Source organism: Lytechinus variegatus, chromosome 1, assembly GCF_018143015.1.
Source record: "Lytechinus variegatus isolate NC3 chromosome 1, Lvar_3.0, whole genome shotgun sequence".
Lineage (NCBI taxonomy): Eukaryota > Metazoa > Echinodermata > Echinoidea > Temnopleuroida > Toxopneustidae > Lytechinus > Lytechinus variegatus.
Window position 1 is genome coordinate 92015968 of NC_054740.1, and position 20998 is coordinate 92036965.

Sequence of the window (20998 nt, forward strand, 5' to 3'; positions counted from 1 at the left end):
CGAGCTCTGTTGAAGGTGAAGCTGTAGTTATATCAGTTGTAGCATGTTCTGTTGAAGATGAATCTGTCGTTAGATCAGTTGTAGCAAGCTCTGTTGAAGGTAAATCTGTCGTTAGATCAGTTGTAGCGAGCTCTGTTGAAGGTAAATCTGTCGTTAGATCAGTTGTAGCAAGCTCTGTTGAAGGTGAATCTGTCGTTAGATCAGTTGTAGCGAGCTCTGTTGAAGGTGAAGCTGTAGTTATATCAGTTGTACCAAGCTCTGTTGAAGGGGAATCTGTCGTTAGATCAGTTGTAGCATGTTCTGTTGAAGATGAATCTGTCGTTAGATCAGTTGTAACGAGCTCTGTTGAAGGTAAATCTGTCGTTAGATCAGTTGTAGCAAGCTCTGTTGAAGGTGAATCTGTCGTTAGATCAGTTGTAGCGAGCTCTGTTGAAGGTGAATCTGTCGTTAGATCAGTTGTAGCGAGCTCTGTTGAAGGTGAATCTGTCGTTAGATCAGTTGTAGCGAGCTCTGTTGAAGGTGAATCTGTCGTTAGATCAGTTGTAGCGAGCTCTGTTGAAGGTAAATCTGTCGTTAGATCAGTTGTAGCGAGCTCTGTTGAAGGTGAATCTGTCGTTAGATCAGTTGTAGTGAGCTCTGTTGAAGGTAAATCTGTCGTTAGATCAGTTGTAGCGAACTCTGTTGAAGGTGTATCTGTCGTTAGATCAGTTGTAGCGAGCTCTGTTGAAGGTGAATCTGTCGTTAGATCAGTTGTAGCGAGCTCTGTTGAAGGTGAATCTGTCGTTAGATCAGTTGTAGCGAGCTCTGTTGAAGGTAAATCTGTCGTTAGATCAGTTGTAGCAAGCTCTGTTGAAGGTGAATCTGTCGTTAGATCAGTTGTAGCGAGCTCTGTTGAAGGTAAATCTGTCGTTAGATCAGTTGTAGCGAGCTCTGTTGAAGGTGAATCTGTCGTTAGATCTGTTGTATCGTGCACTGTTGAAGGTAAATATGTGGTTAGATCAGTTGTATCGAGCTCTGTTGATTGTGAATCTGTTGTTGGAACAGTTGTATCGTGCCCTGTTGAAGGTGAATGTGTCGTTAGATCAGTTGTAACAAGCTGTGATGAAGGTAAATGTGTCGTTAGATCAGTTGTAGCTAGCTCTGTTGAAAGTGAATCTGTCGTTAGATCAGTTGTATCATGCTCTGTTGAAAGTGAATCTGTCGTTAGATCAGTTGTATCAAGCTCTGTTGAAGGTGAATCTGTCGTTAGATCAGTTGTAACGAGCTCTGTTGAAGGTAAATCTGTCGTTAGATCAGTTGTAGCAAGCTCTGTTGAAGGTGAATCTGTCGTTAGATCAGTTGTAGCGAGCTCTGTTGAAGGTGAATCTGTCGTTAGATCAGTTGTAGCGAGCTCTGTTGAAGATGAATCTGTCGTAAGATCAGTTGTAGCGAGCTCTGTAGAAGGTAAATCTGTCGTTAGATCAGTTGTAGCAAGCTCTGTTGAAGGTGAATCTGTCGTTAGATCAGTTGTAGCGAGCTCTGTTGAAGGTGAATCTGTCGTTAGATCAGTTGTAGCGAGCTCTGTTGAAGGTGAATCTGTCGTTAGATCAGTTGTAACGAGCTCTGTTGAAGGTAAATCTGTCGTTAGATCAGTTGTAGCAAGCTCTGTTGAAGGTGAATCTGTCGTTAGATCAGTTGTAGCGAACTCTGTTGAAGGTGTATCTGTCGTTAGATCAGTTGTAGCGAGCTCTGTTGAAGGTGAATCTGTCGTTAGATCAGTTGTAGCGAGCTCTGTTGAAGGTGAATCTGTCGTTAGATCAGTTGTAGCGAGCTCTGTTGAAGGTGAATCTGTCGTTAGATCAGTTGTAGCGAGCTCTGTTGAAGGTGAATCTGTCGTTAGATCAGTTGTAGTGAGCTCTGTTGAAGGTGAATCTGTCGTTAGAGCAGTTGTAGCGAGCTCTGTTGAAGGTAAATCTGTCGTTAGATCAGTTGTAGCGAGCTCTGTTGAAGGTGAATCTGTCGTTAGATCTGTTGTATCGTGCACTGTTGAAGGTAAATATGTGGTTAGATCAGTTGTATCGAGCTCTGTTGATTGTGAATCTGTTGTTGGAACAGTTGTATCGTGCCCTGTTGAAGGTAAATGTGTCGTTAGATCAGTTGTAGCTAGCTCTGTTGAAAGTGAATCTGTCGTTAGATCAGTTGTATCATGCTCTGTTGAAAGTGAATCTGTCGTTAGATCAGTTGTATCAAGCTCTGTTGAAGGTGAATCTGTCGTTAGATCAGTTGTAGTGAGCTCTGTTGAAGGTATATCTGCATTAGGATTGATATTGAAATTGATTTGAATATCAATTAATTGTGCAAGTCTCTGATCTGTTTCCCTATGCGATACTGATTATTTCAAAGAAATACATGTACCAAAAGTGTCATATCATGTTTTACATGACTTTAAGAAATTTTTAAGAAATGAAGAAAGCATTTTATTATTTTACTTTATTCTACTTATTCCTGTCGAATCGATTTTGCTTACTAGCTAGAATTTCTCGATCGGCCAGTCTGTCACTTTACCACGTTTAGAAGTTGTTCATACTTTCCTATTACTGTCTGCATTCACGTAAAATGAACAGGAAGAAGCAAGTTTAGTCTACGAATAATGAAATAAAAACAAATCTCACCGAGCTCTATTTCACACAAGACACCGTGTGGCATGTTACATGGCTCATCCAACAGAACGCCTCCTGTGGCAATGATGGTACAACCAAGACCAAGCTGGACAAAAAGAAAGAAAAAATAGTACTCAATGAAGTTGTCAATACAGTAGCGTAGTGGTGGTACCTCCCCCTCCCATTTATTTCACTAAATTGTCAGTTGTATTATCAATGTATTGTACCTTTCAACAACTTACTTTTCTTCATATTCTGGTTTTATTCTTACTGGTTTACATAATCATACATCTTACAGAATCATGAAATTCAGATTTATATTTGGACTCGCTCTCGTTCCCTTTTCGTTTTCTCGATGCAATTCATTACAAAGTGGGCACCATGTTCCTTATTAGACTTTCAAAAGTAACTTTATATGCTATTAACCTATCATGATTTGATCTCAGAATAACCTTCACAAGCATTTCATTTTTTAATGTCTACATTTTTTAATTTGGTAAGCTTGATAATAATTGTCCGACCATACATTAAAGCAACCATTTTTAGTTGTTAACGGGTGCGAGCAAGGTATCCACTTTTTCAGAGGCGTCGATCCTGGGGGGGGGGGGGGCAGGGGGGGAGGCGATCGCCCCACCAATGAAAATATGGGGGGGCAAACATATCGTTTTGCCCCCCCCCATAATTCTGCATGTGCAACTAAAAAATAAAATAAGATTGTAATGATACACTGAAATCAGCAAGCGAGATTGAGATACCAACTCGATTTTGATTTAAAATCGTACTCAAAATGTCTGCTTTTCAGATTTGAATATAAATTTTTTTAGCTCGCGCTTCGCGCTCGCATCATTTCTGTACCAAAAACCCATACTTTTCATGATTAAATAGGTAAAGAGAATGTCCCGTTTTCAGTTCTAAACCTCAAAAGAACTCCCGCTGCGATTTGCAATAATCTTTTGTCGGATATATATCTTGTTCTTTATTAAAAGCGTCCATTGAACTGTCTTTTTTTTCCAGATCGAAATATCAAAATTTTCTGCTCGCGCTTCGCGCTCGCATCTATTGTTCTTCTAGATACCCATCTTAATCATTGGTACCAAAAATGCTTAGAATATCAAGCTTTCAGGTCAGAATATAAAGAAATTTCAGCTCGCTCTCTAGTGAGATACATGTATCCATCCTCCTCATGAGTTACTACAAACAAACCTAAACAGGTACATTTTTCCTGTTTTCATGTCATACTAAAAAATTTCAGCTCGCGCTTCGCGCTCGCATTGTTGGTGAGGGTGAGATATGTGTCTCTTTCTCATGAGTCATATATATATATATATATACACATATATATATATATATATATATATATATATATATATATATATATATATATATATATATATATATATAGGCCTTAGTGTGTGGGGGTGTAGGGGTGTGTGTGGGTGAGTTTGTTCGTTTTGTGTGATCGAGCGCCTTTGGAACGTTGATTCATGATTTTGCCCCCCAATCTGAAAAATGGATCGACGCCCCTGCACTTTTTAATGCCATTGCCCTTCCCCTGGAAAAAAGTATTTTGAAGTCTTGCGAAAGCAAAGGGGAAAGTGGGGTGCCGGGGGAAGGGAGGGGGAGTCATACTTACAGACGGTATTCCTATAGACGCATTGGCAACCCAAATGGCCACCGCGATCGTCTGTCCAGCTTGGGTTACAAACTTATTGTAAAAGTGGTTATACACCTGACTGACTTCTTGCTGAGAGGCAAACATTGCGAGTGTACTTGGTACTGTCTGTTTAGGGCAGTATCCTTCTGCCTCTACTGCACTAAGAGGAGAATGATACCATGAGTAACACGAGTTTAAAACTAACTCCATGTCACCAGGACAAGCTGTGAACAAAATAATTATGTAAAATAATAAATCATACGAAGTGTATTAAAATCCCGATCAGAGGATTACGAACGGGCAACACAAACCCCCTTCCCACAAGACATTGGACTGAAAAATACCCACCTCCACTGTTTATACAAGCATCTATTGTCTAAACGCATTATCTTGTATCATTATATTTAGTGTAATTACCACTTGGTCCAGTCATCACTACTTGGAAGAATCCTCACTTAGTATAATGCACACTTCATCTTCATAATTATTATCATGATAATGTTTCCACAAGAAATTATCGTATAAACCAATGTGATATTAGAAAACGGGGTACATGTATATAACCTACCTGGAAATTAAGAAAAAGGTAAATGAGCCCCCCCCCCCAAAAAAAAAAAATTGTTCAGATGAATTAAATGGAGACGAACTAGCATTGCATCAATTAGATTTAGACCAAACAGAATTTAGACAAAGTGGTTGCACAAATAGTGACAATTTACCTATATAAAGGGTTTTCCCTAATTTCGTCTGAATAATAAGATTACCCAATTATGTTGAAATCCTAGATATTTTACTTTTACAATAATTACTTTTGTTTCACTGAAAATTTAACATATATACATTATATGATGTACTATAAGTTAAAACAACTTGTAATGAGTGTAATGAGCGCTGTTTTAATATAGTCTATACAGGCACAGACTCTTGGTTTTCGCAATCCACATAATGCATACTAGTAGTCTGAAGCAGTGAGACTATAGATTCACCACAGAATGTGCTGGCTCTACTAGTTTCAAAATATATTTCACCAAGCAAATTCACCAAGCTAGTGAAAAAGGGATTACTCTTTTTGATAGTTGATATCATGCCATATATTTCAAATGTATTTTAACATAAGAATATATGAAAAAATAATTTTATAATAACTACAGACTAGTTGACATAAACTAGATGAAGCGATTATCGTGCAGGAAGAAAAAAAAAGTGTTAACGGGGACTCACCCCCCCCCCACAAAAAAAAATCGAGCACAAAGAAATGAAAACGTATAGGGCCTAAATACGTATAGATACATGTATTGAATTATATGATATCCATTCATGTCGTCATGGGCTCTAAAATGAAGACTTATACTATTCAAATTCGAAATATTGTCGCTCGGTCACCTCACGCTCTCTCGCAAATCCGGATTCAAAATACGTTAATGCACTATAAACACGAGTGAAAGTGGGAGTTTAGCAAGTCAGTCATCCCCTACAATATAATAAACTATCAAGCAAACACCGTGCTGAATATGGCTCATACGGTTTGCAATAAATATAAGAAGCTCGGAAACAACTTTTTTCTTCAAATTATTCTCCCACTACGAATATAAAAATACTAATTCCGGTTCACCCTTGATCTGTCTGTTTTGTCAAAAGCACTCTGAAATTTTGTTATTCAAATGGCTCCGTCGCTATATTCTCCCTGACCGAGAATAAGGTTATTAAAAATATGTCGTGATTTGACTCTGTGCTCTGAAGGGTAACGATCCCGGGGTCACATTCTTTTGTTTTCTATATACCATGATGAGTACTATTCCCGCTCAGAAACTTGAACAAATGCTGAAGGCCTTATTTTATTTGGCTGTTTGGAAGCTATCATAAAGATCTCTAAATGCAAATATCACTTTTCTCTTCGGTCACAATTGAAACCCTCAATCCATGTAATACGCTTTATACTTAAAGTTCAAAGATCTCCAAAATGTAAAAAATTCGCTCTTAAAAACAAAAATAAAATCTCGCTCGTTCGCATGGCTCCCTCGGAAATGCATGGAGGGATTAACAAAACAGGTCCGCTTCCTGACTGCCAGTCTTGTCACTCCTATCGGAAAGTTAAATCACATAGGTCAAGTCCTGATATTTTCCAAGCAGTTCGAATAGATGATTTTTTCGTTTGGTCGCTACGCTCCCTTATTCATCAATATCTAAAACATTTTTGGGGGAGCGTGGGGTACGGGCTGATATAACACACCAATCTCCAGCTGCTTGGTCAAATAATTTTAAATAAACTTACTTCCCTCTCCAATGGCGAATATCGATAAAACTGTCAAAACAACCAGACTTGATGCTGACATCGTTATTGAATTTTAATTATTATATCTTCTTCATTTATTATAATGTTCCTTGAAAAAAATTATATCGAGATCACTTTTCTTCGGTTCCTTCTTGCTCTTGACCATCCGAAGAAACAGCGACTAAATGGAAAAGAATATCCACATAATTATGAAACTCATGTATTCTACAAATTTCAACACTGGGTTTTGCCAAAATAGTACTTGGACCGTGCATTAAAAGAAACTGATCTAAGCATCTTCATTAGATTCCTGACGTCATGATAACTCTCAAATGACAATCATGGAATGTCTTCAGAATCCTTCCATATTAATTTGATAATTTAAAGTGGGTCTTTCCCTATGCACCAAATAATATCGCAATTTCCTGTTGTTCCTGCGTAAAGAACGAAATATCACAATGACAATAATGCCAAGGACATTTTTAATTAAGCATTCTGCTCAAAATGATAGAAATTATATTCATGCTGAATATATATATATAATTTGTAAATTCTTCAATTTTGTGTCATTGGATGAGAGGGTAACATGGGGAAATGCTTTTCTGATGTACACACGATGTAATACATGGATGGATGTAATTCCTCTAATTTTTAGTGTTATACTATAAGAAAGAACAAACAACCATAAATTCACGAACAAAAAGTGAGTTACTATAGGCAAAGAAATAATAGTTAAATGGAACAGCCTAGGAATCAAATATGGGGAAACTCATAAAACATAATTTGGATATTATTTTATTCATTAATAATCAAAGCAACAAAATAATCATGAATAGTTCGCGGCAGGGAGAGTTTTGCATGAGGGCGCGATTTCATTGTAAACGATGGAAACATTGAATGGCGCAGTCCTCAAAATGGAAAGTTGATTCCGAGGTCGATTTTAATAAAAAGGATAAAAACTGGAGGAAAATGTTGTTGGAGGTGGAATGAATATCTACCAAAGAATAAGAGAGGTAAGAATATTTGAAATGTTTTGATTTGTGACGTCATATATTAGCAGCTTCTTGTATAGGCCTAATGTAATATAAAGTTCATAAATTTCCTATTTTTAAAGGAATGTGATGAATAAAAGTATTTTTCTTATAGAAGGGGGTACAGAATGGTGTGCATGATGGTAAATCCAAACATAAATGAAATCACTTTTAAAATTTTGAGGAAAGGCATCTTGTGAAATTTATATGACACGACATAATGGGGGAGCTGCTCGTCTGTGATCGTTACTTCATTGACGGATTTTCAACAAACCTCGGAAAAAAGAGAGGTTAATTCATAAAAATGAGTATAGGCCTAGTTCATTCTTGGTAGGTAATTTAGTAAATTAATTTTCTCTATTTTATTGATTGAAACCCCATAAAAGATCACACGAATATCGAATAGAAAGAAAGATGCTGGTTCACATGTCTATCGAACTCACATCTCCATCTCGCCTGCATCGATTCGTTTCAGTCTTTAACATTCTCTCTCTTTTGTTCACTCTCCTTCTCCCCCTCCAAAGTCATATCCCTCCCGAACTACAACCCTCCCTCTTACTCCTTCATTCCCCCAATAATCTCTCTCCCTCTTTCTCTCGCTGTCACTCACACATCCTACATGTGCCTACGAATAAAATAAAGGTCAAGAGCATTCTTTGTCATTTTTCAAACTCAAATGAAGAGGAAATTTTTTAATGAACATAAATATATAAATAGATTTGATAACTGTTTTGGAATATAATACATAGTGTAAATACAAAGCATTAACAAGAAAGTACAAGAATCATTTCAAATTTTATGATGATTTCGCACAAATTATTGTAAAAAAGAAAAAATATACAGAGAGCATTTTTAACTGCTGCATAGAATAACCGTTTACAGTTAGTTTCAGTCATAAATCCAGCAAATACTTTATTTTCATTAAATAGTCAATAGACAGAAGATATCGTTTTCAATTGTAATTGCCATTGATAGTTAACATATACGCCAAGTTTTGTGCAACAAAATCTGTGAGAATCTTCATTCTACAACTAGAGATGGCGCTAGAGTAAAATAAAAGGGCCAGTGTTGTAGTACATGTAGAATAGGTGATACTAGATCCACAATGCGTAAAGATGACACTAGATGCAGCTCACAGTGGATTATCCACCTCTATGAACTAACCAAAAACTAAAAAAGGATATAAAATTACATTATCACAATATAAATACAATTAATAAATTACAACGGATGTCAGTGAAAGTTGATAAAACATCTGATCAATTGAATTACCATAAGTCTACACTTCTCTGTCCTGTCAGTGCAAGCAGCAGGCTGCATGTACAGTAATTTGTTCCAAATTTAAATTTTTAAAAATGAGAGAAAATTTGATTACAGAATTGTTGATGAAATTTGAGGGCACATGTTTGTGTACAGAGACTCCTACATTGCATTGTGCCAATTTGTGTGTCATAGAATGCAACTTTCATTAATTCATTACACTCGACAAACACTGATTCATTAAAAAACCTCCCCTACAAATCAAACAGAAAAATCTCTTATTTGAATTGCAATAAAAAGATGCAAGGTGTAATTTACAATTACAATAAAGAAAATCATTCACATCATTCTCCCCTAGACCCCTGAGAAAATAACAAATGATGTATTTTTAAACACTATACATGCACTACAATACATACTCAATCAATCACAAGGAAGAAAATGCATAACTCCTTGATACAAGAGTTCCTTCATAAGACTGTCATACATGGATAGACAAGTGAACAATGATTCAGATCAATTTCACCCAGAAGATACATTTCCAAGTACGTGCACAGTAGAACTGCTCTCAATGTAACCAACCAACTTCTTACTGCAGTCAAATTGTGAAGTTAATTATACTCCTTGCAGAGATGCCAAGTTCAAAGACCAGCAATGCGTGATATTTTCTGTGAATCTGAGTGAGATCACAGACATTGTGTACAATGTATATGGGGATAGGCTGTGATAGTTGCGTGAGACAGAGATTTGAGGGGATGAACAAGAGTCCAAAATGCTTGAGTCTCACGCATAATGGTGAGATTTGGTAGCTCTGTCCATGTGAGTTAAGAGTTACCATTTTTAAATGGTAAAATTTATATAAAAACAATGTGAGAATAACATAAAAGTTATAAATGTATATATACAAAGACAAATGGAAATACAGGAAAAGATGTGCACATAATATATACCGATAAATATTACATGGACATGTATACTGAGTGAATTATACAATGAAGGATTAATGCTTAGGTTATTTAAATGTAAATTACAGCTACATGTAGATGGAAACCGCGCACACATCAAATACCGCACGCATATTGACTACACCCTGTGTTACTTGTACATGTATATGATAGGGAATGTGACGTACATGTAGATCACTATCGTTATGTGCACTTCATTTATTATCAATCCATTTGCAGACAGATACATGTTGTACATGTACATCCATGTATCAATTAAAAGGATTGCACATGATTCCATTTATGTATTATTTAATCTACACTGAGAGAAAACACATATCAGTATACATAGAGAAATGAGAGAGTGGAATGCCTGGACATGTATTATCACAAAGCAGCCATACATGCTATGCTACATCCTATTTCATTAAAACTTGTTTGGCAACAAAATAACAATAATTTGTAAAACTTGAAATCAAACCATTATAATAGCTGACAGGAAATTTGCTGTAAAGTTGTTAAACAGGCAAAGATTCTTATGTAGCCCACTCATGGTTCTTTTTTTTTCAATAGGGAGAGTGGATTTGCAATTCAAATAGAATGAAAAAATAATTGAACGATTTAGTACACCAAGGAAAAAGTACTAATTCCCGCAAATTAACAGTTGCTATGCTATTTCTTGATAAAGAAGAATTGGAAATCATAATTTGTTGCCTGAAAGAAAAAACAGATTTCTGTTACACATGTGGGATGAGAACTGCAAGTACATCTTAGTACAATCGATGACTGTACAGTTTATCACTGACAACATTTGCAGACACCAGTTGTAAGATACATGCACAAATAATGTCTTGATTGCTATACATTTGTGCAAAATCAAAGGCATACCCTAGGCCTTAGTATTATTAGGATTGACATATTTTTTAAAGATAGAAATCAATCTGAAAATGTGAATACCCATTCACGTAGACAGATATACCCTGCATGTACATTGCACCTTCTGTGCAATGAACAGTCTAGGTTTCCAAGCTTGTAAGATCAATTTTCTTATGTAACAACCATAACTAAGGTACACGTACATGTAGCATATGGAAAAGACAGATGAACTGCAAATCTGACTTTGAATTTTAGCATAAAATAAATGCATGACATGCTGTCTTGAGCAAAAAAAAACACCATATACCAGGTAGGCCTTGAATAATCTTGGTTATCTACAATTAAAGTAACAAGAACCCCAAAATGGCTCAAAATGATTTATCAAACAAAATAATTTTTTATGACTACATGTACGTGCAACAAAATGCCCAAACATCTCTTATTAAATGCATTTGCACCCTGGATTTGCACACAGTGTAGACAGACCCTACAATTTACCAAATAAAAGGATTCCTGTTTTGGCAGCCTTGAACAAATTATCTTAATCAGATTAAAAATCTCATATTAAAAAGCCAGAACATAAAGAGTGTAAAATTTACCAACTTTCAAATAATTGATTGAAAAATAGTTGTTCAAAACAAAAATATGTGATTGCCTGTCTCTTGATGTGGGATTGTGAATACAGGCATTACAACGGAGTTTACTTTTTCATAACACCATTGATAAGATCAATAGGAAGAGGAAAGATGATCGTAGAATTCTTTTCTGCTGCAATGGTGTTGAGGGTCTGTAGGTACCTCAGCTGAAGAGCCGATGGAGATTCCGCAATAGTATCTGCAGCTTCCTTCAAAGCGCGAGCAGCATTCTGTTCTCCTTCAGCGGCAATCACCTTGGCCCTAGCCTCTCTGGAAGCTTCAGCTTCAGCAGCCATGGCTCTCTGGAGCTGCACTGGTAAACGAACATCCTTGATCTCAACTCGCTCTACTTGGATACCCCAAGGATCGGTGTCATGGTCGAGGGTGGACTGCATGTAGTGACTGATGCCTTCACGTTCTGCCAGGACCTCCGACAGATTCTTGGTACCCAAGACATTACGAAGTGTCGTCTGAGCCAGAAGTCTGGTTGATCTGCCTGCGTCTTCAACATTGGCGATGCTAACGGTGGCATTCTTGACACGGTAGAAGACCACGGCATCCACAGAGATGGTCAAACTATCCCTGGTCAGAATCTCTTGAGGAGGAATATCAAACGAAATGGTACGAAGATCTACCTTTCTGTAATCCTCAATGCAAGGTAGGATGAAGAAGAGACCCGGTCCTTTAGCACCACCAGACAAGAGACGCCCAAGTCTAAAGATAACTGCTCTCTCATACTCCTGAACCACCTTTATGCAGATAAATAATGAAAATGGGAGCGTGCAGAACACTAGTAACACCGAAATAAGCATGAGGAACACCCCGCAGCAACCAATGCTTTGGTCTGAGGTATTTGCTCCAATAATGCCTTGTTCATCATGTTGGGCTTGCCACTGCCCATCGTTGTTTCTCTGGTTGTGCGCCATCAGTTCAATTTGACTCGAATTGTCAGGATTCACACGATTGTTGCTCATATGATCATATGATGATACTCGTATTGTGTAGAATGCACACTGCTATCTACCACAATAACCAAGCGACGATAGAGGAAAATAAGTAAAAGCCGTAGAATGTCAGATTACAAAATGATGATTGATAAATTGCTGTCACAATAGATCAAGGCCTAGCTGCTAGCTACGCTATGGCCCAGGCGCATAGGCGACGTATATCGTAGCGTTTTCGTGCGTGCGCGAGCTAACTTTAGCGAGAGCTTACTTCATTAAATATGCGTGGTAACCTATTCACAATTTGTGCGTGTGTAGCAAGAGTAGGATATCTTTCTAAAGAGTCGGCCATGATTTGTGTGCATATTGTCCTTGGTTTCAAAACACACTGCTAGTCTAGAATTTCAGGCTCTGTTGGTTAATTTATTCAGCTAACCTCTTATTCGCTTGATTGCAATAATTCAAATTAATAGACTATTCTTTCATGCATGGGAACGTATTAGTGAGGATTCCTTTAAATTGACAGTAGTACATGAAAATCAATAATAATTGGAATACATTCTGCATGGTCATATCCAGGTGGTTATATCTGGCTATCTCCCAGTGGAAAAAAAGCTAGCTCTTCTTGTTCTTCTTCTAGTTCTTCTTCTTGTTCGTCTTCTTCTTCTTCATCTTGTTATTTTTCTTCTTCTTCTTCCTCTTGTTCTTCCTCTCCTTCTTCTTCTTTTTCTTCTTCTTTCGGAGTGAAAGAATAATTTGCATTAAGGTTAAACGTGGGGACATTAAACATACGTTGCTTCAATACCTTTTGAATGTGAAAAGCTCTTACCAATCTCCAAACTTGAATACCATTAAAACAAAATGACAATTATTCATAAAGAAGTTTGAATCAATAAAAACAATTGTCGAATTAAAGGGAAAGTGCGTATCATAAAATATAAAACGATCACGGCGATCGAAAATCTGAGGCTGAGTCAAACCCCGTAGATATATAGTCGTGGTCCCGACCCCGACAAAATTAAAAGGCCTAACTGAGAGGGCACTAAACAGCCCTAAAGGTAAAATTCAAAATGTCCAAAAAAAAGGAGAAAATAATGGATGAATAAATTAGACATGCTTTTTTATTTACTCCCATCATTATACGCACTATATTGAGTCTTCTTTCTTGAGAATTCGTAATCTATTGCTTAAAGAAAACACAATGGTATCAAGGGCGCCGGAAGCGGGGGGCAGGGGGGGGGGCACTTGCCCCCCAAAATAAAATTTTTGGGGGGCAAAACGAGATTTTGCCCCCCCCCAATGTGCCCCCCTGAAAGTAGAAAAATGATAAATTATTTAAGGAAAAAAGTAAACGAAGGCACTTTTCTGCCTGAAAATTGTCATCTCCATTGTCAAAAATGAAAAAAATTTGCCCCTGACGGGGCAAATACATTATCATAGTAAGCCTCGCGTCATTTAACGAACAGTTCCTCTGTGAAACATACCTTTGATAAGCCCCTTTTCCATCTTATTACAGTGTGATAACGTTTAACCTTTTAATGAATACATTTCAGACTAAAAGCGAATGGCAAATTGATAGTGGTCCACCAATGATTAGGTTTATAACTCTATGATGCTGGCTGTGTCGTCTAACAAACGCGCGGTCGCCCAGAAACGCTCAGACCGGACCCGATATCACTAACGCGCGTGAACACTATTTCGCTAGGAAAATTACGTGTTTAGGGTCGAATTTGTGGGGATGATAAAACAAAATTAAAATGTTTTATAAAGGATGTCCTTTTTGCCCCAACACTTCGTGTTTAGAGTCCGATTTGCGCAAGGTGTAGAAGGTGGGGGTCGTACTAAACCAAATAAGGTAAAGCAGACGACCGAAGGACCCGTAACAATAAAACATTCCTGTACTTGTTTAGGGGTTCATTTCAGAGAATATTTGCTAAGAGTATCGTTTTGTTTCCAATACTTGTTAAGGGTAGGGTTTCACACGCCAATACTTGTTAAGGGGTGCATTTTCAGAATATGGAAATTACGTGTTTAGGGTGCTTTTCGAGACCCCATGGTCGCGCAAGGTATCCACTCGTGAATGGAAGTGCCCCCCCCCCCAGATCTATGTCATAGCTGTCAAGCCCAGAAACCATAACATCTCGAGAAACTTGTTTCAATATTTTTATTTTCAACTAAATATAAATTGAGTTAATACAGTGATAACAAGTCAGTGCCCTAAAGAAAATACCAAGGTCATTTCAACTCAATATAGACATGTTATCAGAAAATTACACAGAATAATCATGTGTAGAGGATTATAATTTGTGAAAATGGTGAATCCCACTCGAAAGCAACTTAGAGATAATGTTTAGACATGAAAAAAAAAATCATCTGTGAAAGTGTCTTCTTGACCGGACTCATATTATCCGAGATATGAATAAAAAGGTAAATAAAAAAAGAAAAAAATAAGCGTTACAGTACTGCTCTACTATAAAAAAAATCTTAAGATATTTTCACAGCGTCGTATTTTCCTCTATTCCTTTTCTTTGGCATGATTGGAAGGCGTTTTGTCTGATACTATTTCAGCTCATATGATATAGCACTTATGTATTTTAGATTCTAAAACTTCTTCCCAGTATACCTGTTACTAATCAGATCGAGATGGCAGCTAAGTTCTCTGGTTCATCCCAGCTTTTGTTATTCATGGACGTTTGCAAAAATAAAAAAATAAAAACAATCCGGGAGTGGGTGGGGCTGCAAGACCTAAATTTTCGGAGAAACGTAAGAGCGAGGGGGTTTGTGATGGGGGAGCTTTTGCATTATCTACAATAAAATTGAAGGATTTCGTGCACACTTTTGGTGAATTTTGTGAATTTTGCCCTCTCGATCGGCGGCCCCCGGCTGCGTACGGTCATGTTTGTCATCTTAAAGTCTTTAAAAGGCCTATATTGCATTGGTTTGAAACAATTTCGTTCCGCAATAAGGCTCGTAATTTGCTGGAACTGCGACCCTGATCATGAAGAAACACCAGTCTGGGTCAGAAGAAGGAGCAAAAAGAACTCCAAGACTGTTTAATTCTCAAGAAATTTATTTTTGAATGCTCTTAGAAACGCAACTTTTATGCTCCATTTTTACACAAAGTCCTTACCGGGGGGGGGGGTCCCACAGCCTCTCCCGCTCGATCGCTTCGGTATCTCACGCTGTCAAAAATATTGTGCCCCCTTCGGGACTTTGCCCCCCCCCCCCCAAAACAGAAAGTGTTCCGGCGCGCCTGAATGGTATCTAAATTTCATTTACAATGATATTTACTGGCATATTTGCATATAGACTTATATCTCGACAGTATTTATCCATCATGTCCATTAGGCCTAATATCAGTGATTGATGTACTGCCCAAGGAGACGGTGGCCATTTCCGATTCACTTCATGTACTACAACTTAGTTAATATAGGCGTAATGAGCAAAAGGAATTGATGAGTGGGCAGAGAGACGGAAATAAATTGTATAAATAGTCGCGTACAAGTGAAGTGAGAGAACAATATTGACTTTTTTTAAATGAAAATATTCTGTTTTTTTGTTTTTTTCTGCTTGTGGCAACTCCCGTAGGAACTCGACAGGACAACATTATGAGTTTAGGACGGATTTTTACTTAGTTTCCAGAAGATTTTTTTAACCATTATTCATTTCCTTTATTTATCTCTTCTTTTTTATGAGGGGGGGTCCCCCACTACCGTATCACTATCTGTACGCCATTGGGAACAGTCATTACAAATATAATGATATCTCCGATAATTATGACACTCCAGGGGCCCGGTAACACAAAGTATAGCAATGATTTTCTACGATTGATTTGATTGACTATGTAATCTACAATCAACGTGAAAATCAAGCGTACAATTATTAATTGCTAACCTTTGTGTTTTGGTCTCAATGATTATTGTAGTACATTTTTTCTACAATAATTGCATTGACGACAACGTACAATCAACTGTGAAAATCGTTACGATTAATCGCTATGCGTGTTTCAGGCTACTGGTTTGCCTATAAAGCAAAGATGCAAATAATGTTTATTCAATTTACATTGGAATTCTGAAGAAATTCTGAAAATATAATGGTATGAGCGGACTATGACAGGTGCCCACTATTGAACTGATCGCTGATCAACTAGATTAATCCCATTTATTAACATAACGAGCTTACTTTATTCGAAAAATGATATTATAAGTATAAATGTTATGACGTCTTTCATTAAGCCATTTTCAACAAAACCATTTTTAATAGAATTTGGAGATTTATATAAATCATCTCATGAAGTTGTTTATTCATCTTTTTAAAAGATGTATCATGCTATGTTTCTTGTTAATTCCAGCTTAACGAAATAGTTGGCTTATACGTGTGTAGAAATTGGGGAAAAGTCTGTATTTTTTCAATCTTGTTTTTTTATTGATGATAGGGGAGATTTATACTTGGGTTATACTCATGATGAATGTGAACAAAAATTTTGCTTTCAAGTAAACTATTTTTTTTTGGTCGTATTTTTTCTTTAGGTCAAATAATAAAGTGTCGAAATCGAGTATCATGGTAGATTTTGAATCGTTCCTCGTTTTGTACAATGAAGATAAAGTGTACTTCCTTAATTTTTTGAACCAATACTTTGTTTTGTTTCTTCTTGTTTTATAAATTTTTACTTCCTCCTCAGTTTTGCCATGGACTTTCGCTAACATAATTTCCATCATTTTAAATTGGCTTATCGTATCAACATATTTCCATAGTGTTTTTAACATGTACCTTCCAGATAATCATCATTGTAAAATGCTGGTGGGTTAAAAGATTGAATTAGAGATAATGTAAGTAGTACAGGTCGGTCTATTCAGGAAATTTATAATTTTTTAAATTGTATTTACTGTCATCGTTAGATACAAATCAAGGGCTATAGTTGATCACCCTCCATCAAGGGCCGCGGAATGGTTTTCAAAGTGGGGGGGGGGGCTGACCATGCAAATAACTCACAATATTGTATGTTAATCTTTGCGTTTTTGTACACGGTTTTGTAAAAAAGTGGGATGGGGGGCCTGAAGCCCCCAGCCCCCTGCTTCCACGGCCCCTGTCCCTATGGGCAGGTGCAAACTTGCACTGCTCATGATTAATGGGGCTGTCCGTCCCTGCGAGGTCCGCTCAACCCACAGACAACCCTCGAAGCGAGATGGCTATGGCACATGACCTCGACCTCGGTGTTGATCGCACGACAATCGTTTAACAGTGTGGGTTACTATTGGCAACATGCCATAATTTATTCAAACGTTCTGAATCTTTCCTCTCTCGAACAAGATTCACTTGTGACGGAACTCTCAGTCACGTGTTTATCCAGCACCAGGCAGGCACGCATTTCTCTCTCTCTCTCTCTCCCTCTCTCTCTGCGGATTTCAGCAGAATAAATCTACGTAAATGCACAAGGAATTCAAATGGTTGGCATTTAGTGTGTATTATACTAGTTAAACTGTTTGTTATCACCAGTTTATCGTACGAAGTCCAAGGTGTATTTAACTCAGAGAGTAGATAACCTATAGCTACGTCTCGTGTCGTGCATTATAGGCCTACACACCCTCCCTGTAGAGAGCAGTTAAAGACTGGTGCATCCATTTATAACTATAAACCAGGAGACTGTGACGATGGCATCAGGAGGAAAAGATGATTTTGATGGTGAGCCATCGACATCTCAGCAAGTTATTGGATTGGAATCAGAATCAGATGAAGGAATAGGTTGCTGTGGAATGGTACTAACCATCATTTCGTGGCTTCTGGTGATCTGCACGGTGCCTTTCTCGTTGTTTATTTGCGTAAAGGTGGTTCAGGAGTACGAAAGAGCAGTTATCTTTAGACTTGGGCGTCTCTTGTCTGGTGGTGCTAAAGGACCGGGTCTCTTCTTCATCCTACCTTGCATCGAAGATTACACAAAGGTAGATCTTCGTACCGTTTCTTTTGATATTCCTCCTCAAGAGATTCTGACCAGAGACAGTTTGACCATCTCTGTGGATGCCGTGGTCTTCTACCGTGTCAAGAATGCCACCATCAGCATCGCCAACGTAGAAGACGCAGGCAGATCAACCAGACTTCTAGCTCAAACGACCCTTCGGAATGTCCTGGGCACCAAGAACCTAGCTGAGATTCTTGCAGAACGTGAAGGCATCAGTCACTACATGCAGTCCACCCTCGACCATGACACCGATCCTTGGGGTATCCAAGTAGAGCGAGTTGAGATCAAGGATGTTCGTTTACCAGTGCAGCTCCAGAGAGCCATGGCTGCTGAAGCTGAAGCTTCCAGAGAGGCTAGGGCCAAGGTGATTGCTGCTGAAGGAGAACAGAATGCTGCTCGCGCTTTGAAGGAAGCTGCAGATACTATTGCAGAATCTCCATCGGCTCTTCAACTGAGGTACCTTCAGACCCTTAACACCATCTCAGCAGAGAAGAACTCCACTATCATCTTTCCACTTCCTATTGACCTCATTCAAGGCATCATGACAAAGTAGTTCCTTTTGCATCGTGAGTTTCCTAACCAACCTTATGTTATGTTTACCACTAAGTGTTTTTTTTTACTTGGGAAAGATACCATCAAGTATTGAATCCTTGTATTAAATGTGTCTTAAACGGTGCCTGTATTAATCTTTCGAACGCATTTAGTCATAATACAATAGTCTAGACATTGAGATTTCCACGAGGGGAAAGTCGACCCGGGTCATTGTTGCAAGAAAGAACATCAAATGAACTTCTTTTAATAATTAGGTATTCAAGCTTCTAGTTTTTGCACACAACTGTTTTTATAAAATTGCCCCGTCCTATTTACTCGATTTAGTATCATATTACCAGCCATCCCGAAATCTTAGATCATGTAGATCAAGCTCAAAAGCATTACTTGTTGTTCCCTCTGTCTTTACAAAGTCATATGGTGAGCGTGCTTTTACTCATGCCTCTGCTGTCCTCTGGAATGCTTTACCTAATTCAATGAGATATCAAAGTGATTTGTGTACATTCAGGAGATCCCTCAAAACATATCTTTTCAATGCATAAAATACCAACTTTGAACTAATGATCCAATCTAAATATCTTGATTACTTTATTCTTACCTTTCACTATTTCTTCTTTAAGCGCATAAGGACATAAATATATGCTATGTGTGATGCGCTATACAAGAATTGAGCATTATCATTATTCTTATTGTTATTAAAAATATAAAAACATGATCAACAAGATAGTTTCAAAATGAATCAAGATATTTACGACCATACATAGTAATTTCCATTTATGCTCTATATTATACTGTTCTACGAAGTAAGAATGCCCTTCTATAAAATTGTACTTGATTTGTATTGCTTTATATTACTTTGTATTATGCTTTGAATGGAAATGAAATAAAGAATTGAATTGAATTGAAAAAAATAAAAACATTTACAGTTCATAAAATTATAGACGGAAAGTCGGAAAATGATACAGATATTTTATAAACAACAAACCTCCATTTACGAAAATGAGCAGAAAGTTTACTTTCGTTTTAGCGATTCTGTACTTATGATTTTTTTGTATTCCAACCTTTGCTTACACGATTTTCTTTGAAGAGCATTTTCATTTAGCAAATCGTAAAATCTCTACTTTGTGTGTATAACGATAAGACTGTCATAGTGGAGGGGATATACACAATATAGTTTAAAGATTCTGATTATTCTACAATTACCTTGTAAATTGATGATAAACCCTTTTTAGCATGAATTGAATGTTTCCCCATAAAGATCATTGATATGATATTTTTTTTTATAAAAGGAAACTGTTCCCGAGGAGAAAGGATACACATGTATTTCCCAACTTAAATATTAATTGCACAAATTTACCGCTACGTGTTTGAATAATAAGAAAGGTATAATATTTTGAAGTTGTAACATTATTACGATTTGAGTGTATGGATTATAAATGCACCTATACAGTATAGATTAATGGCATTCCTGACTTGTTATTTGTAATTTCTTGACAAACTATCAATCCTTCATATAAATAAGTTATTTGTAAAATAGCTAAGCTGGTGAAAGGATGTGTTAGTCCGTTTTTTTTAATTATACAGTATTTGAAGTAATTACTTTGTAAATTTATATTTTCATAATGTGTGCTAAAACGATTTGTACCAAAATTGCTTTATGATACGAAAGACCACATCCCGCTAAAGGATAATTAAATATACCACATTGCATCGTATATCCTTAACCTATATTAGGTGCATTTTATTTTGGACAGTAGCGACATATTATTTATGTGCCTTATATTGCATTCCCAATTCTTCATTCTATATTGATTTTGACTAAGATTTGCCACCTCCATCTGTAATATTTTATTTGAGTGAAGCACGGAAGACTTACCTGAAAGATTTGACAGCTGAGCACATCTTTGCACGAGTTTATTATTTATTTAAACAGCTAATTTTGATATAAGTTAAGATGATATCAAGTAGACCTATGTTATTCTATTATAATTGATCTTAACTCTTTTTGTCCATACTCACTCTTTTATCCGCTTCTGTTTTATTTAAGCACCCACTGGATTGGGTCAAATGGTCTTTATTGACTACAGTAATTCAGTTAACTTTATTTCACCCTGGCAGTCCAGTGGGTGCTCAATCTATATACTCTGTTATGTTTATTATGTGTTGTACTACACTGTACCAATTTCTTACACTTTTCATTGCCGAAATAAATAATAATAATAATAAGACAGCAATAAA

At 37.1% G+C, this 20998-nt stretch overlaps 2 protein-coding genes across 2 annotated transcripts; one reads left to right on the forward strand and one right to left on the reverse strand.

The window, feature by feature from the left end:
- Window positions 1-10227: 10227 nt before the first annotated feature.
- On the reverse strand, window positions 10228-12477 carry LOC121428630 (stomatin-like). Its single transcript, XM_041625397.1, has one exon. It carries the CDS (start codon window positions 12283-12285, stop codon window positions 11377-11379), a length of 909 nt encoding a protein of 302 aa, XP_041481331.1. The 5' UTR covers window positions 12286-12477; the 3' UTR covers window positions 10228-11376.
- Window positions 12478-17692: 5215 nt separating this feature from the next.
- Window positions 17693-19602, forward strand: LOC121428640 (band 7 protein AGAP004871-like). The gene has a single exon (XM_041625409.1). The coding sequence runs from the start codon at window positions 17907-17909 to the stop codon at window positions 18762-18764; it is 858 nt and encodes a 285-aa protein (XP_041481343.1). The 5' UTR covers window positions 17693-17906; the 3' UTR covers window positions 18765-19602.
- The last annotated feature ends 1396 nt before the right edge of the window (window positions 19603-20998 follow it).

Bases quoted from the DNA above. Each gene is read 5' to 3' on its own strand.
- LOC121428640 (XM_041625409.1), top strand. From the start codon at position 17,907: ATGGCATCAGGAGGAAAAGATGATTTTGATGGTGAGCCATCGACATCT.
- LOC121428630 (XM_041625397.1), bottom strand. From the start codon at position 12,285: ATGAGCAACAATCGTGTGAATCCTGACAATTCGAGTCAAATTGAACTG.